Here is a 15310-nt window from a genome sequence, read left to right as displayed (position 1 = left end):
GACAAGGGACGGAAGCTGGGTAATGCCACTTAACCAAAGGTGCGCTGTGAAATCAGACCGCATCACTAGACAAAAATGATTTAACAAGGAGATCCAAGACTAGATTGCATGGGATGAGGGCACGATCACGAAGAAAAGGGTTTGTAGTTAGGTCGAGGGAACGTGAGGGAAGGTGAGTGTGTGAAGAGAGGCGACGTGTTACCTTCACACAGGAGTAGATGGCACAGATGAAGAGAATGTTGGCAAGGATGATAAAGATACTGATGTAGATTCCCAACATAACGGGGGTGCTGCAACATCAAACACAGATCAGACGGGAGCTTTTAGCCCTTGTTTGTGGATATGTATCTCCGTGTGTGTGTGTGTGTGTGTGTGTGTGACGGTGTGGGTGCGTGCTATAGAAAGTGTCTGCCAACCACTCACTGAGGGAAAATGACAATCTGAATGAAGGAGATGAAACAGAAGACAAGCAGCGTGCAGGCCACGTAACCTCCAAAACGATCGTCCACCTTCTTTGCGTACTGCACAAAAAATGAAAGCAGTGTGTCAGACCAGCATTCTCCACAGCACAGAACTACAGTACAGGTGCTCCAGGGTTGCAGAAACAGCCAATACCTGCTCCTCCCCGTCTAGGCTGTCATGGCAAAGCAATAACACACGGAGGACCGCTGGGTTTCAGGTGTACCTTTTTCTCCAAGCTGGACGTCTGGAAGGTGAGGAGGAACTTCTTCACGTGGTCTTTGCGGAGCTGGTCGATGCTCCGAGCGTCGATGGCCCGTCCCAAAAACTCATCCACCTCGTCCTCTGGGTTCAAGGCCTCCTGGGCACCACGGCTGCTCAGGCAGTGGGTGGGGAGAGACAGAGACAGAGACAGAGACAGAGACAGAGAGAGAGAGAGAGAGAGAGAGAGAGAGAGAGAGAGAGAGAGAGAGAGAGAGAGAGAGAGAGAGAGAGAGAGAGGCACATGCGCACAGGACAGATTAACTTCAGGTTTATCTTCACCCCCCTGTGTATATTCTTCCAGAAGCCAGAAAAGAGTCCAAACTCACGTGTCCTTGCTGGATGTTTCATCAATACCCTGGGAAAAGAGAAGCAAACATTAGCCAAGAAAGGCAAAACCTATTTCAGAAAAGGACAGATGACAACTATGCCAAAAAAAGAAAACGAGAGACAGAGAGCAAGACAGAGAGACAGAGACAGAACGCGAGACCCAGGACCCAGGAGAGACGGAGAGGAGCAGAGGGGAGAGAGCGGGAGAGACAGAGGACAGAGAGCAAGGCCCAGGAGAAAACACAGAAGAACAGGTGGCGTTGGGTCGAACCATCTGTCGGAAGACTTTGGAGTCCTTGGTCCGGGAGAAGGAGCGGTCCGGCACCCAGCGAGGCATCAGGGCCTCGTTGGAATTCGCCCGTGCCCGCTGCATCTTGGCCATCATGGCCTTTTCCTCCTTCTGCAGGGTCCCGTTTGGGGGGGAAAAAAATACAATTCCTCTATCAGCAAAACACGAAGTCCCCTATTTGAACACTTTTACCAGTGAGAATTCTGGTTTAGAGAACATGGGGTCTATAAGGGATGAGAACTCCCTACACGAGTTGTGTATGTGTACACATGTATGTTTTATGTTTTGTATGTACTCGTTCATATAACACGGGGGAGGGGTGGTGGTTTGGGGGGGGAGGGGGGGGTGGATGTGGCGGAGAGAGGCGGACCCGTTTCTGACTGCAGCCCAGAACCAGGAAGGTCTCGATGCTGTTCTCCTTCAGGTAGGCGTTGCGTTCGCCGCCAAAGCCTGGCTCTACCTCGTAGTCTCCATTCAGGTACTGTAGGGTAGCTTTGGTGATGTGGATCCTCCTGCAGAGGCACACACACACACACACACACACACAAGCGCACGCATGCACATATACACACACGGGAAGTTAAACAAACAAAAACTGAACAATCTGAGATTCTATCAGTGTGTCTGCAAATTGTACCCGACTGTGCTCTATTTAGATTGTCAGCCATTTTGCAGCCTTGTAAGAATTCTTAGTAGGCCACTCAGATTCCCTGTGTTTTTCACTATATTGTTACTCTTAGTGCACTGTAAATGTAGTGAACAACCGATGTGCACTACTTATGGCCAAAGGTACCAGAAAGCCCAAAAGTTACCTAGAGCAGATTTTAGTGCTGTATTTAGCAGGACTGACAGAATAACGGACATATTGACAGGCTGGGCACGGCTATTTCACATGAACCCAACAAATACAGCATTTTAATGTAATGCGATCCAGAGTAAACAAAGCTTGTGGTCAAGATATAAGCATTACAGTAGTTCACTCAACACTTTTTATTGATCAACTGGGTAACATGGACTTAGCGGCAGAGCTACTGTAGGTGTTATTAACATCATGACATGAACCAACCTGAAGCTGTAAGGAGTCACTAAACTGCATCTGTTGTTAACTGTCTGTTTTGAACGTGTGGAGGTTGCACACCCAGGCTGCTCACTCTTGACGTAGTGACTAAAGGTCATAGTGAAATATTTCCAGGGCAAGCCAACGTTGTCCCCCCCTCAAAGGTGTGGATCCTTCTGTCTCCCTTATGGGTGCCCTATATAGTGTTGTATATAGAGCGGCCTATACGGAGGTTAGTGGACGTGTAGTAGACCTGTGTGAACGTGTGCTGCGTGGAGGGTGTGATCATGTTCTTCTGATTTCCCTCTAGTAAAATGCGCTTTACTAACCTCCCCGTAGTGATTCTGCGAGAGTGAATGCGTATAATCTAATTGGCTCTCGATGTGCAAAACTAAAAATGCAGTGTCTTTTAAATCATAAGGTAGATTGTGGTGTGTAACAGTGGTATTTACGGCCAGATCAGTGAGTTAGACTGTAGCAACGATCACTTCCTCTAATTAGGAGGAGTTAGTGCATTACAATAACAGCCCCTCTATCCATTCTGATATGTGTTTGGTGTTTTTAACAGACTGTGCTGGCTTGCTCGTGTATATCTGTGTATATAGTGGATTGTGCGTGTGCGTTGGGGCTCTGGCCTCACCCTGCTTTGCCACCCGCCTCCATGTGATTGGCCAGCGTCACGTCGTTGGACCACACGTCGAACTGCCACTTCCGCAATCCCAGAACCCCGCAGTGCACGCGGCCGCTGTGGATGCCCACCCGCATGTTTACGTTCACCCCTGTGACCTCTCGCACAAGCCTGGGCACACACACACACACACACGCGGTTCACATGCAGTCAGTGGGATCCCCGTCCCGCTGAAGCATCCCAGAAACAGCGAACCACCTTCACGGTCCGTGGGCCGTGCCGTTCACCCGCACCACATCACCTTCACTTATACTGTTACAGACCTCTCGCATACATTACTTTTGGCTCAAGTTTAAAAGCACTAAGGGAAGCCGACGAGCTTTTTAAATGTTTGCAGCCACGGTTTTCTAACCACAATCTAACCACAGAGCACAGCTGCAATGCCATATCTTTAGCATCTTCTCTCATAGCAAATATATTCATACAGCTGGGTCAAAATGAAAGCTCGGCCTTATGAACCTGAAGGCCCTCTGTCTGTGTTAATCTTTCTCAGTTTTAACTCCTGCCCCATAGTGTCTGTCTCCCTCCTAGAGTCTCTGTCCCATCTCCAGCAACTCTCCTTATATCAACATGCCTCAATGTCTCTGTCCCCTCTGTGTATATCAATCTGCCCCAATGTCCCCTCCCCAGTGTCTTTGCCCCCTCTGTGTATATCGATCTGCCCCAATGTCCCCTCCCCAGTGTCTCTGTCCCCTCTGTGTATATCAATCTGCCCCAATGTTCCCTCCCCAGTGTCTCTGCCCCCTCTGTGTATATCGATCTGCCCCAATGTCCCCTCCCCAGTGTCTCTGTCCCCTCTGTGTATATCGATCTGCCCCAATGTCCCCTCCCCAGTGTCTCTGCCCCCTCTGTGTATATCGATCTGCCCCAATGTCCCCTCCCCAGTGTCTCTGTCCCCTCTGTGTATATCAATCTGCCCCAATGTCCCCTCCCCAGTGTCTCTGCCCCCTCTGTGTATATCGATCTGCCCCAATGTCCCCTCCCCAGTGTCTCTGTCCCCTCTGTGTATATCAATCTGCCCCAATGTCCCCTCCCCAGTGTCTCTGCCCCCTCTGTGTATATCAATCTGCCCCAATGTCCCCTCCCCAGTGTCTCTGTCCCCTCTGTGTATATCAATCTGCCCCAACGTCCCCTCCCCAGTGTCTCTGCCCCCTCTTTGTATATTGATCTGCCCCAACGTCCCCTCCCCAGTGTCTCTGTCCCCTCTGTGTATATCAATCTGCCCCAATGTCCCCTCCCCAGTGTCTCTGCCCCCTTTGTGTATATCGATCTGCCCCAATGTCCCCTCCCCAGTGTCTCTGCCCCCTCTGTGTATATCGATCTGCCCCAACGTCCCCTCCCCAGTGTCTCTGTCCCCTCTGTGTATATCAATCTGCCCCAATGTCCCCTCCCCAGTGTCTCTGCCCCCTCTGTGTATATCAATCTGCCCCAATGTCCCCTCCCCAGTGTCTCTGCCCCCTCTGTGTATATTGATCTGCCCCAACGTCCCCTCCCCAGTGTCTCTGTCCCCTCTGTGTATATCAATCTGCCCCAATGTCCCCTCCCCAGTGTCTCTGTCCCCTCTGTGTATATCAATCTGCCCCAATGTCCCCTCCCCAGTGTCTCTGCCCCCTCTGTGTATATCGATCTGCCCCAACGTCCCCTCCCCAGTGTCTCTGTCCCCTCTGTGTATATCAATCTGCCACAATGTCCCCTCCCCAGTGTCTCTGCCCCCTCTGTGTATATCGATCTGCCCCAATGTCCCCTCCCCAGTGTCTCTGCCCCCTCTGTGTATATCAATCTGCCCCAATGTCCCCTCCCCAATGTCTCTGCCCCCTCTGTGTATATCGATCTGCCCCAACATCCCCTCCCCAGTGTCTCTGTCCCCTCTGTGTATATCGATCTGCCCCAACATCCCCTCCCCAGTGTCTCTGTCCCCTCTGTGTATATCAATCTGCCCCAATGTCCCCTCCCCAGTGTCTCTGTCCCCTCTGTGTATATCAATCTGCCCCAATGTCCCCTCCCCAGTGTCTCTGCCCCCTCTGTGTACAGTTGTGATCAAATTTATTCAACCCCCACTGAAATAAAGTGTTTTGGCCAGTTTGACATTGATTTTGATCATTTCAGTCATCTTATTTACAATTATATCAAAGAGGCACTTATAAATTAGACAAACATAACATAATATTTATGATGGAATAACCACAAATGTCTTTACTGTGCTCACATCATTATCAGTTTTATTCAACCCCCTAGTGACATTATTTTTTAGTACTTAGTACAACATCCTTTTCCAGTTATGACAGCTTTCAAGCGTGAAGCATAGCTTGACACAAGTGTCTTGCAGCGACCTATGGGTATCTTAGCCCATTCTTCATGGGCAAAAGCCTCCAGTTCAGTCACATTCTTAGGCTTGCGCACTGCAACTGCCTTCTTTAGGTCCCACCAGAGGTTCTCAATTGGATTTAAGTCTGGTGATTGCGATGGCCACTCTAGAATGTTCCAGCCTTTCATGTTCAACCATGCTCTAGTGGACTTGGATGTGTGCTTCGGATCATTGTCCTGTTGGAAGGTCCAACGTCTCCCAAGCCGCAGGTTTGTGACTGACTCCATCACATTTTCCTCCAAGATCTCCTGGTACTGAAGGGAATTCATGGTACCCTGCACACGTTGAAGCTTTCCTGTACCATTAGAAGCAAAACAGCCCCAAAGCATACTTGACCCCCCGCCATGCTTCACAGTAGGCAAGGTGTTCTTTTGTTCATACGCCTGGTTCTTCCTTCTCCAAACATAGCGCTGGTCCATTGTCCCAAACAGTTCTAATTTAGTTTCATCTGACCACAGTACACTGTTCCAAAACCTTTGTGGCTTGTCCACATGACTTTTGGCATACTGCAGTCGACTTTTCTTGTTCTTTGGAGTCAGCAAGGGGGTGCGTCTGGGCGTTCTGGCATGGAGGTCTTCGTTATGCAGTGCGCGCCCTATTGTCTGAGCTGAAACTTCAGTGCCCACATCTGACAGGTCTTTTTTCAGTTCCTTAGCAGTCACGCGGGGATTTTTCTCCACATTACGCTTCAGGTAGCGCACAGCAGTCGCGGTCAGGATCTTCTTTCTGCCACGACCAGGTAACGTTTCCACTGTGCCCTTTAACTTGAACTTGCGAATGATACTTCCGATAGTGTCTCTTGGAATATTTAACAACTTCGCAATCTTTTTATATCCATTGCCATTCTTGTGAAGAGCAATAACCTCTTCTCTTGTCTTCTGGGACCATTCTCTTGCCTTCACCATGCTTGGAAACACACCAGTAGATGTCTAGAAGGAGCTGAGTATCACAGTCCTTTTAAATCTGCCTAATTGGTGCTTATCATGCTTGATTGCTGCTCGTTGACATCCACAGATGTTTTCAATACCTGATGGAAAACACTGGAATGAACCTCTGTTCTTAGGAGTGGTAGTCGTAAAGGGGTTGAATAATTGTGTCAATGAAGAAATCACAAAAAGGCCATTTAATACTTTCTGACAAAAAAAATTGATGCTATCTTAGTTGCATTTAGTTCTTTAACAAGTCCTTGTAAGATTTCATTATGAACACAATTACAAATGTGCACTGAATTCCATAAAACCCTTCGCAGCATTGGGGGTTGAATAAATTTGATCACAACTGTATATCGATCTGCCCCAACGTCCCCTCCCCAGTGTCTCTGTCCCCTCTGTGTATATCAATCTGCCCCAATGTCCCCTCCCCAGTGTCTCTGTCCCCTCTGTGTATATCAATCTGCCCCAATGTCCCCTCCCCAGTGTCTCTGCCCCCTCTGTGTATATCAATCTGCCCCAATGTCCCCTCCCCAGTGTCTCTGTCCCCTCTGTGTATATCGATCTGCCCCAACGTCCCCTCCCCAGTGTCTCTGTCCCCTCTGTGTATATCGATCTGCCCCAATGTCCCCTCCCCAGTGTCTCTGTCCCCTCTGTGTATATCAATCTGCCCCAACGTCCCCTCCCCAGTGTCTCTGTCCCCTCTGTGTATATCAATCTGCCCCAATGTCCCCTCCCCAGTGTCTGTCCCCTCTGTGTATATCAATCTGCCCCAATGTCCCCTCCCCAGTGTCTCTGTCCCCTCTGTGTATATCAATCTGCCCCAACGTCCCCTCCCCAGTGTCTCTGTCCCCTCTGTGTATATCAATCTGCCCCAACGTCCCCTCCCCAGTGTCTCTGCCCCCTCTGTGTATATCAATCTGCCCCAATGTCCCCTCCCCAGTGTCTCTGTCCCCTCTGTGTATATCGATCTGCCCCAATGTCCCCTCCCCAGTGTCTCTGCCCCCTCTGTGTATATCGATCTGCCCCAACGTCCCCTCCCCAGTGTCTCTGTCCCCTCTGTGTATATTGATCTGCCCCAACGTCCCCTCCCCAGTGTCTCTGTCCCCTCTGTGTATATTGATCTGCCCCAACGTCCCCTCCCCAGTGTCTCTGTCCCCTCTGTGTATATTGATCTGCCCCAATGTCCCCTCCCCAGTGTCTCTGTCCCCTCTGTGTATATTGATCTGCCCCAACGTCCCCTCCCCAGTGTCTCTGTCCCCTCTGTGTATATCAATCTGCCCCAATGTCCCCTCCCCAGTGTCTCTGCCCCCTCTGTGTATATCGATCTGCCCCAATGTCCCCTCCCCAGTGTCTCTGCCCCCTCTGTGTATATCAATCTGCCCCAATGTCCCCTCCCCAGTGTCTCTGCCCCCTCTGTGTATATCAATCTGCCCCAACGTCTCCTCCCCAGTGTCTCTGTCCCCTCCTCAGGTGTCTGTGCCCTTTTCATTGCCCCTGCTTAGTGTCTCTGTCCCCTTTTAGCTCCTATACTACATCTCCAGCATCTCTGTTCCCTTTCTGTGTCTCTCAGTCCCATATCATTGTTTCAATGTCTTCTTTTCTCACTGTTGCTCCCCGAGTCTCAGTCCCCCTGTCGTGTGGGTTTATGCTCACGAGATGGCCTCGATCATGTCCACCCCCATCTCCACACAGCAGTGGGCATGGTCTGCTCTGGGCTCTGGCAAACCAGACACACAATAGTAACAGTCCCCCAGGATCTTAATCCGCAAGCAGTGGTTCTCCTACACACACACACACACACACACACACACACACACACACACACACACACACACACACACACACACACACACAGTAAAGAGAGCAGAAGTTAATTAGAGAGCTGAGGCTGGAGGGAAGGCAGCTTCACATGGAGGTGGAGAAAGACCATCTTGATCAGCGTGTGAGGGAGTGGGTCTATCACCAGGCACTTAACACTCCACAATGCTCGTCAATACACCTCAAACACCTCAATCACATCATCGGTACAGAAGGACTTCTGTCAATAATTCACTCCAGATTTATTTAATTAATGAAGCTCAAGCAATAAAAAATCTTTAAAAATAAAATCTTATAAATAAAATTATATAAATAAAATGATAGAATATAGCCTTTAAGAAGACTAGCAGTTGTGTGAAGTACAAATAAACAACTAAGAGATTTAGAACAATGGCACATGGGATAAATATTGTGCAGCCCATATGTTTGAGAGGAAGCAGCACATACCGAGGCTAGTTTGTCAAATCGGGCAAAGAGTTCGTTCAGAGTCATCACCAGCTCCTGAGCTGTACACTGGGACGCCAGACTGGTGAAGCCTTCGATGTCTGCAAACAGAATACTGACAAAGGCAGAGAAGGAGACAGAGAAGGAGTGAGGGAAAGTTTAAAAATAGGAACCAGAAAAGCAAAATCTTGCTGATGTGTATCAACAAACTCCAGAATTACTACCACCCTCAGCAACACAAGAGAGAATGTTTGTTCATCATTTTGATCATACACTGAAGAAATAAGGTAAAACTCACTTTGTAGTAAGGTAAAATTCCTTCTAAACAAATAACACTTCCTAACACCTTATAAGGTCTTGTTTTTCAGAGGACTAAATATAAGGCAAACAAGGCAATTATCCTTTGTCTTCCATCAAAGCTGAATGCACACCGAAACGAGACAAAAAAAAAATGGCTGACAGTGATAATCGATGCAATGGCGATAAAAGACAACTTCTTATGGGAATACACCCACCTCCATTAAGGCAATAATTAGGAAGTTTCTAACAAACTGCTTGGAAGAACAAACTGTACAAGGCTTTTTAAGAAGGAACCATCTGCTCCCATCGAACATATCTGGAACATTGAACAGGAAATGACCTCATCCCTACCAGGAAGTGATGGAGCTGCAGCATTGGACTGATTCTCACAGCACCGAGAACTCCAACACATACCGAGATAAATCAGATCAACACTTGGACTCTCTAGTGAAGGCCACTAGCATCAAATCCAGATCTTCCAAGTGACAAACGTGTGGTTGGACCACCTGACCAAAGTCAGCACACACACGTCAACAGGATGACCAGCGTTTGAGACTGGGTGCGCTCTCTACCTTTGCAACAGGCCAAAACTGCAGAAGAATCAAATCACTGTAGAGGTATTCAAATCACTCTCACACAGATTTCACAACCCTCTCTTAACGTAACCTAATGACAAGTTTAATGACAAGTGGGCAAACCATTTAATCAACTACAATGGATTAAAAACTGGGTTGTGGTTAGATCACAGACTTAGAGTTTTGTAGTGGGTTTTTCATGTGTGGCGTGAGCTGAAGAGGTTCTTGCAAGACTGGACCAAAGACTGAAGACATTGTGCTTTTGCATAGAGGGAAAGTGTCTTCCCTTTAGAGGCGTTCTGCCACCTCACTCAACATTGTAAGAGCAGACTCAATACTTGCAAATGGAGGGTGTTCAATGTACAAAATACATACGTTTCTCATATTTTCAATATGAAAAACAACAAAGACATTTGGTTGATGGTAATAGTGGAAATGGTGATGCACGTCTGGTGCAGTTTTGTGGGGTGGGAGGATGTTTAGATGATAAAAACTGCAGTAGTATCAGCGATAACCTGAATACTGACTGGAGTGTAGTGTGTTTTAGCAGTAACACTCCAGCTGTTTCAGCATCAGCACCAGTTAATGGTATTTAACCGTTCTGCCCTTTGTAGCTTAGTCTGACAGTCCTACTGAGCCAGGAAAAGGGGGATGAGAATGGGGGACGGGTCAGAGGTCAAAACCGTGAGAAACAACTAGGGAAGGACAGACTACTGAAAGGTCAGGAGACTAACAGTGAGTCGACGTGCCTCTGTAAGGCTTCTGAACTCACTAACCCGATAAAAGGTCGTGTTTCCTGTCTCCCAAGTATTGGCTGATTAGACCTTGTGACAAATTAAAGCTCTGTTTGTAGCCCCCCCCCCCCCGATGAAGATGCTATCGTGTGGCACAGATAAATGAATTTAAGGGAAAACATGCATAATTGGATTGGTTTGGCGGGGCGGTCAGATGACGGTAGGCTAACGCTAACCTGACGTTGTCATGCTTCTGGATGTAGATCTTGTGGAACATCATGTCTTCTTTCTTTGCACTGATGTCAGCCTTCATCTCCATGGCGACGTGCCTTGGCAACACGGACAGCAACAGGCGTTCCTGAAAAGAGTGCGTGAAAGAGAGGCAGGGGAAAAAACAGAGGGAGGAGAAAGGAAGGAGCGTAAGAGAGAAAGAGAGAGACAAAAAGCCAGAAAGAGAGGCAGTGAGAGAAACGGAGAGGAGGAAAATGACATGCTAAAAGATCTGCTCTCTTTTCCATCCCATTCCCTAATGCAGGGGTTTCCCCCCTTTTGGCTTTCTCTGTGTAAATAACAAATCCCCTGTTCTTCTTTCAATGACTGCCTGAACCTCGTCTTTCTACGCCTCCGCCATGCCGTCATTTTACATGTGTGAGGCATTTTCAGCGTCCTGAATACTGATTCGTCTTTCTTATTTAACACATGTGTATCATATTCCAGTGATGCTTTAGGCCAGCAGAAGGAGCCGGAGCCCGACGTGGCCATATGGGCCTCTTCTCTTGCCGTGGGGGGGGGGGGGGGGGGGGGCTGACCTGCTGCTGGTTCTCCCGCTGCAGGTGCAGCCTGGCCTGGATGTAGCCGCGTGTCTCTTGGAAAGCCTGCCTCTGGGAGACCTCCGCCGGGTAGTGCGTGCAGATCCCAATAATGTTGGTGCACAGGAAGATCAGCACGTTCGCACTCAGCTGGAGGGGGGGGGGCAGAGGGGGGACAAGAAGAGGCTTAACTGCTTTAGTGTAAAAGTAGCTTCATGAACAGATGCTCTTTTTCCAAGGACTCTGCATCCATGTACACAATCATCCTGGGACTTTGTCTTCCTCGTTCTTCAAGCCCAGCCCCAGTGCAGCGTGGGAAAAGGGGATGACCTTTGACCTGCTGGGGCCACTTCCTGTGAAGCCGGGCTGCAGTTTACAGTTAGGGAGCCAAAGCCGCGATAAATTTGGAGTCCGAAGGAAGGCCTGTGTTGTCGCTTCCTTCAGGACAGCGTTGGACAGGGGTTATGGGGGAAGGAGGAAGAGTTTACCTCAGACTGCACCGTCGCAAACCACATTCCCAGGCAAGCCTGAAAAGGCCTGGATTCAATGTTGGAATTCTCACACTTCAAATTAATTTGTTTTTTCTGGACATTAAAACAGCCCTTCCACCGCTGTGAATTAATCACACAAGATAACATCATCAGATATAGTTTATAAAGACTTAGCAAAGTTGTTTTTTCTGCCTTGTTTTGCACAAGCCTTCTATGGTAGCTGAGTAAAGTAGATAAGAGCTCGATTTTCCTTTTCTGCAAAGTACCAGGGCCAAAAATTGTAAGGCATTGTGTTGCCTTATGCTCATTTTCTCACCTCTCTCTCCAATGTTTGTCTTTGCACCTCTAAAGCTCCCACCACCGCCTGTGTAACACCTCAAGTATCTGTTTGCTGTTCATCCACTAATTTGCCAAACTGCAGTGTGAAACAGTGAACACTATTTACACTATTTCTCATGCAGTAAAGTCTAATAGTACTGCCTGCTGTAAAAGGAATATAGGGCCAAATTAATCAAATCTGATGGTAAGAGCGCTACGGCACACAAAATTGAGGCTTTAAGTTATTGTAGTGATAATTAGCACACCGCTGTCAACTCTAGCCTGTGGTAAATTCACCTGAGCCCAAAGTGAAAGCCAATCAAAATCGACATATAAATGAGGACATACACATTATCAACTCGTGCGGAGAGACAGATGACTGACCAAAGCCATCCATGAGACCAGTGATACACTGAACACTGACAGTTACATAAAAACGGAACACATTTGTGACATTCACCAAGACAGGAACAGCATGGCTGCAGCAAGTTGAACACTTCAGTACAAAATCATGACAGAGCCACAGAACCGTCTTTCCTCAGTCTATATCTGTTTATAGTTTCTTCCTCTGTAACACCAAAATTTGCATCTGATTTGATTTGCTCATGAGCTTTGCCCCAGCAGGACAGTGGGAGCATATATCAGTAGGAGCATATATGTAAAACTGTGCAAAACTGTGCCATTTAAATACATTTCTCAATTAGCTAAACGGGCGTGTGTGCAGAATTTTTGTTTTTTAGAGAACAGATCACCAAATCTATATCAGACTCTTACCAGATGTGACAGAGATGTGGTAAGAGGCCTGGTCCAATAACTGGGGAAAGATTAATGAAATAAGGGAAACATTAGAAATAAGGTCGGATAATGATAGGCTATAACAGACATGAAACACCAGGCCCACCGAGGTAAACCAAACCAGTAAACGATCAAAAATGCAACATAATGTAATACAGCACAGACGCAGATAGAAAACATGAAACCTATCCAGCATGCAACAGTGACAGTTACCGACCAGGAATGAAAGGTAGACAGGGCTTAAATATGTAACATAACAAAGAGAACGCAGACACAGGTGAAACCAATAAGTGATAATGAAACCAAGGGCTGAAGCAAAAGAAAATTGAAACCAGGAACCAAAACAAAAAGCATTAGGAGGTGTTGCCATAGGAACTGGGGTGCCAAAGAGGGGCAATGTGTGCCAGAACCACCACCTCAATGCCTCGGCTCTGGACGTGCGAAACAGAACTAAAAAGAATCCGCGGAACCAATGAACCGACAGAACAAGACCGAGCACGGACACGGGAGGCGGGGACGAGACAGGACGACACGTGGTGCTGACTCTGGGGCAGAGACAAGGTGGCGAGCAGACACGGGACCAGGGGCGACACTGGGGGCAGAGACAGGAAGCAACGCAGGGCGAGAAACAGGAACAGGAGGAGGACAGAAGGGGACACGGAGCCGGAACCAGGTCAGGGGGAGGAGCAGGAGTAAGGACGAGATGTGAAGACGGCACTGGAGATGATGTAACACGGGCAGCAGGATTGGGGTTGCAAAAGGAGAGGGACAAGAGATGGGGATTGGGCGGGTAACCGCAGGACACAAACCAGACATTAGAACGTGAAGACGGAGGACAGGACACTAATCGGCAGATTATGAGACTGCGGAAGAGATTGGATCAGGGACAGAACAAAAGACACAGGGACAGAAACTGAGACAGACACAGGGACAAAAGCAGGCGCAGTGCCAGGAATGGGTGATGGGGGGAAAACAATGGGGCAGATACCCAGTCTGGAGCAGCAGCCTCGTGGCATACAGGAGTCTCTGGGGAGCCACAGGGCGTGATTACTGGACTCATGGGAGAGCAGGCGGGCTGGCCAAAGGAACAGGCTTGGGGGCCAACAGGAGAGCGCCCCCTAATGTGCTGGATGTAACATTAGGGGGCGCCCCAGGCGTCGCTGACTTAGCCTGAGTGTCCCGCACATACTGAAAGTCACTTGAGCGTTCCCTAGAGTGCTGGACATGACCTGGCACAGTGGACATGGCCTGAGCATGAATTTAGAGTGCTGGATGCGTCCTGAGCATTCACCAGATAACGACATCCCCTCATGGCTCTTCAGACCCACAGTCCTTCACACATGGCATACAGGGAAGGCCTACTGGCCTCTGAGGGCTCAGTGCGGAGGCATAGCGTCCTTCTCCCCAAAAAATACTTGGGTGCTTCCCTTCCGGAGGCCAGGGTCTTGGGCAGAGGAGCAGGAACAGATGACCAGATAGCGAGACAGAGGAGTCATGATCACAAGGACAGACTCACACTTAGACACTGACGAGGAGAATGGAGCAGACATTGGTTAATACTCAGGAGCGTGGACACATTTTCAGCACTCATGGGTTCAGGAGCAGTATGGGTTCAGGAGTAACCGTCCGCTGCAGGCCCTTCACGTACATATTCAACAGGGTAGCTGCAACAGCTGCAGTGCAGGTGAGTATCGGGAAGAATCTCTTTCATAAAGCCAGTCTATAGTATCTGCTAACCAATGCGGTGCTGACCGCTTACGTCTTTAGTCGACTGTAGTCTGGTCAGACAGCAGCAGGCAAGTAGTGGACTGTTATATCTGTGCAATCCCCCTGCCGCACGCTTCTTATATGTTGGTTATTATGTCACGAATAGAGCAAGACGCAGGACGCAAATACGAGGGAACATTTCATAAAAAGAGGGAAACAATAGAAACGAGGTAGGGAAATAAGAGGCTATAACAGACACTAAACATGAGGGAACACCAAGACAAACCCTAACACAGAATGGCAGCGCAATGACATACAGCACAGGAGCAGATAGAAACCATGAAACCTAACCAACATGAGATGACAACTGACCAGGAACACAGGACATAAATACATAACGTAACGAGGAGGAAGAAGACACAGGTGAAACCAATAACTGAAAATGAAGGGGGGGGGGGGGGGGGGGGGATCGAAAATAAGCCACCAAAACAAAAAGCATGCGAAGGTGAGAACCGTGACCCGAGAGGGAAATCGTCACACGGGGATATTGGGACTGGTTCAGGTGCTTATTTATTGCAGAGTGATGTTCTTTTATGAATCGCAAATGTCATATGCAAATGTGTACAAAATGCGTTACCACCGTATATCACGTCAGGGAAACTATCATGGGAAATCTAGCAGAAGGTTTTATAAACTTGGCCCATTAACTTTAATTTTAGACCAATTTTAAAAGAAAGTGCCGTTTTTTTGCAAATAACGGATACGTTGCCCCTTCTTCAGAGTGTTGGGAAGAGGTTACACAGCTGTGGGCAGAGGGTCCTTAGTCAAAACCATAAATCCGATTCTTCTGTGATTTTGCTAATAGACTTACATTACATAACCCTTCAAAATATCATCAGAAGGGTCAGGCACATACCCAGAAGCCCCATGAAACCATT

At 48.3% G+C, this 15310-nt stretch overlaps 1 protein-coding gene across 2 annotated transcripts in view; it reads right to left on the bottom strand.

Moving 5' to 3' along the window:
* Positions 1-15310, bottom strand: part of adcy6a (adenylate cyclase 6a) — a 45585-nt gene that overhangs the window by 7504 nt on the left and 22771 nt on the right. Inside the window, exons 4-14 of one of the 2 annotated variants that reach the window (XM_076983772.1) lie at positions 11062-11211; positions 10489-10610; positions 8647-8758; positions 8035-8162; positions 3037-3195; positions 1710-1851; positions 1322-1450; positions 1050-1078; positions 686-833; positions 424-521; positions 203-290 (exon numbers count right to left, since the gene is read on the bottom strand). In XM_076983772.1, coding sequence (XP_076839887.1) covers positions 203-290; positions 424-521; positions 686-833; positions 1050-1078; positions 1322-1450; positions 1710-1851; positions 3037-3195; positions 8035-8162; positions 8647-8758; positions 10489-10610; positions 11062-11211 — 1305 coding nt within the window. The remainder of the gene's footprint in view (positions 1-202; positions 291-423; positions 522-685; positions 834-1049; positions 1079-1321; positions 1451-1709; positions 1852-3036; positions 3196-8034; positions 8163-8646; positions 8759-10488; positions 10611-11061; positions 11212-15310) is intronic. The other variant, XM_076983773.1, reaches the window with a different exon arrangement.

The sequence above is a fragment of the Brachyhypopomus gauderio genome, chromosome 21, assembly GCF_052324685.1.
Source record: "Brachyhypopomus gauderio isolate BG-103 chromosome 21, BGAUD_0.2, whole genome shotgun sequence".
NCBI lineage: Eukaryota > Metazoa > Chordata > Actinopteri > Gymnotiformes > Hypopomidae > Brachyhypopomus > Brachyhypopomus gauderio.
The sequence above is the reverse complement of the archived record's forward strand: the minus strand, read 5'-3'. Positions and strand labels throughout refer to the sequence as shown.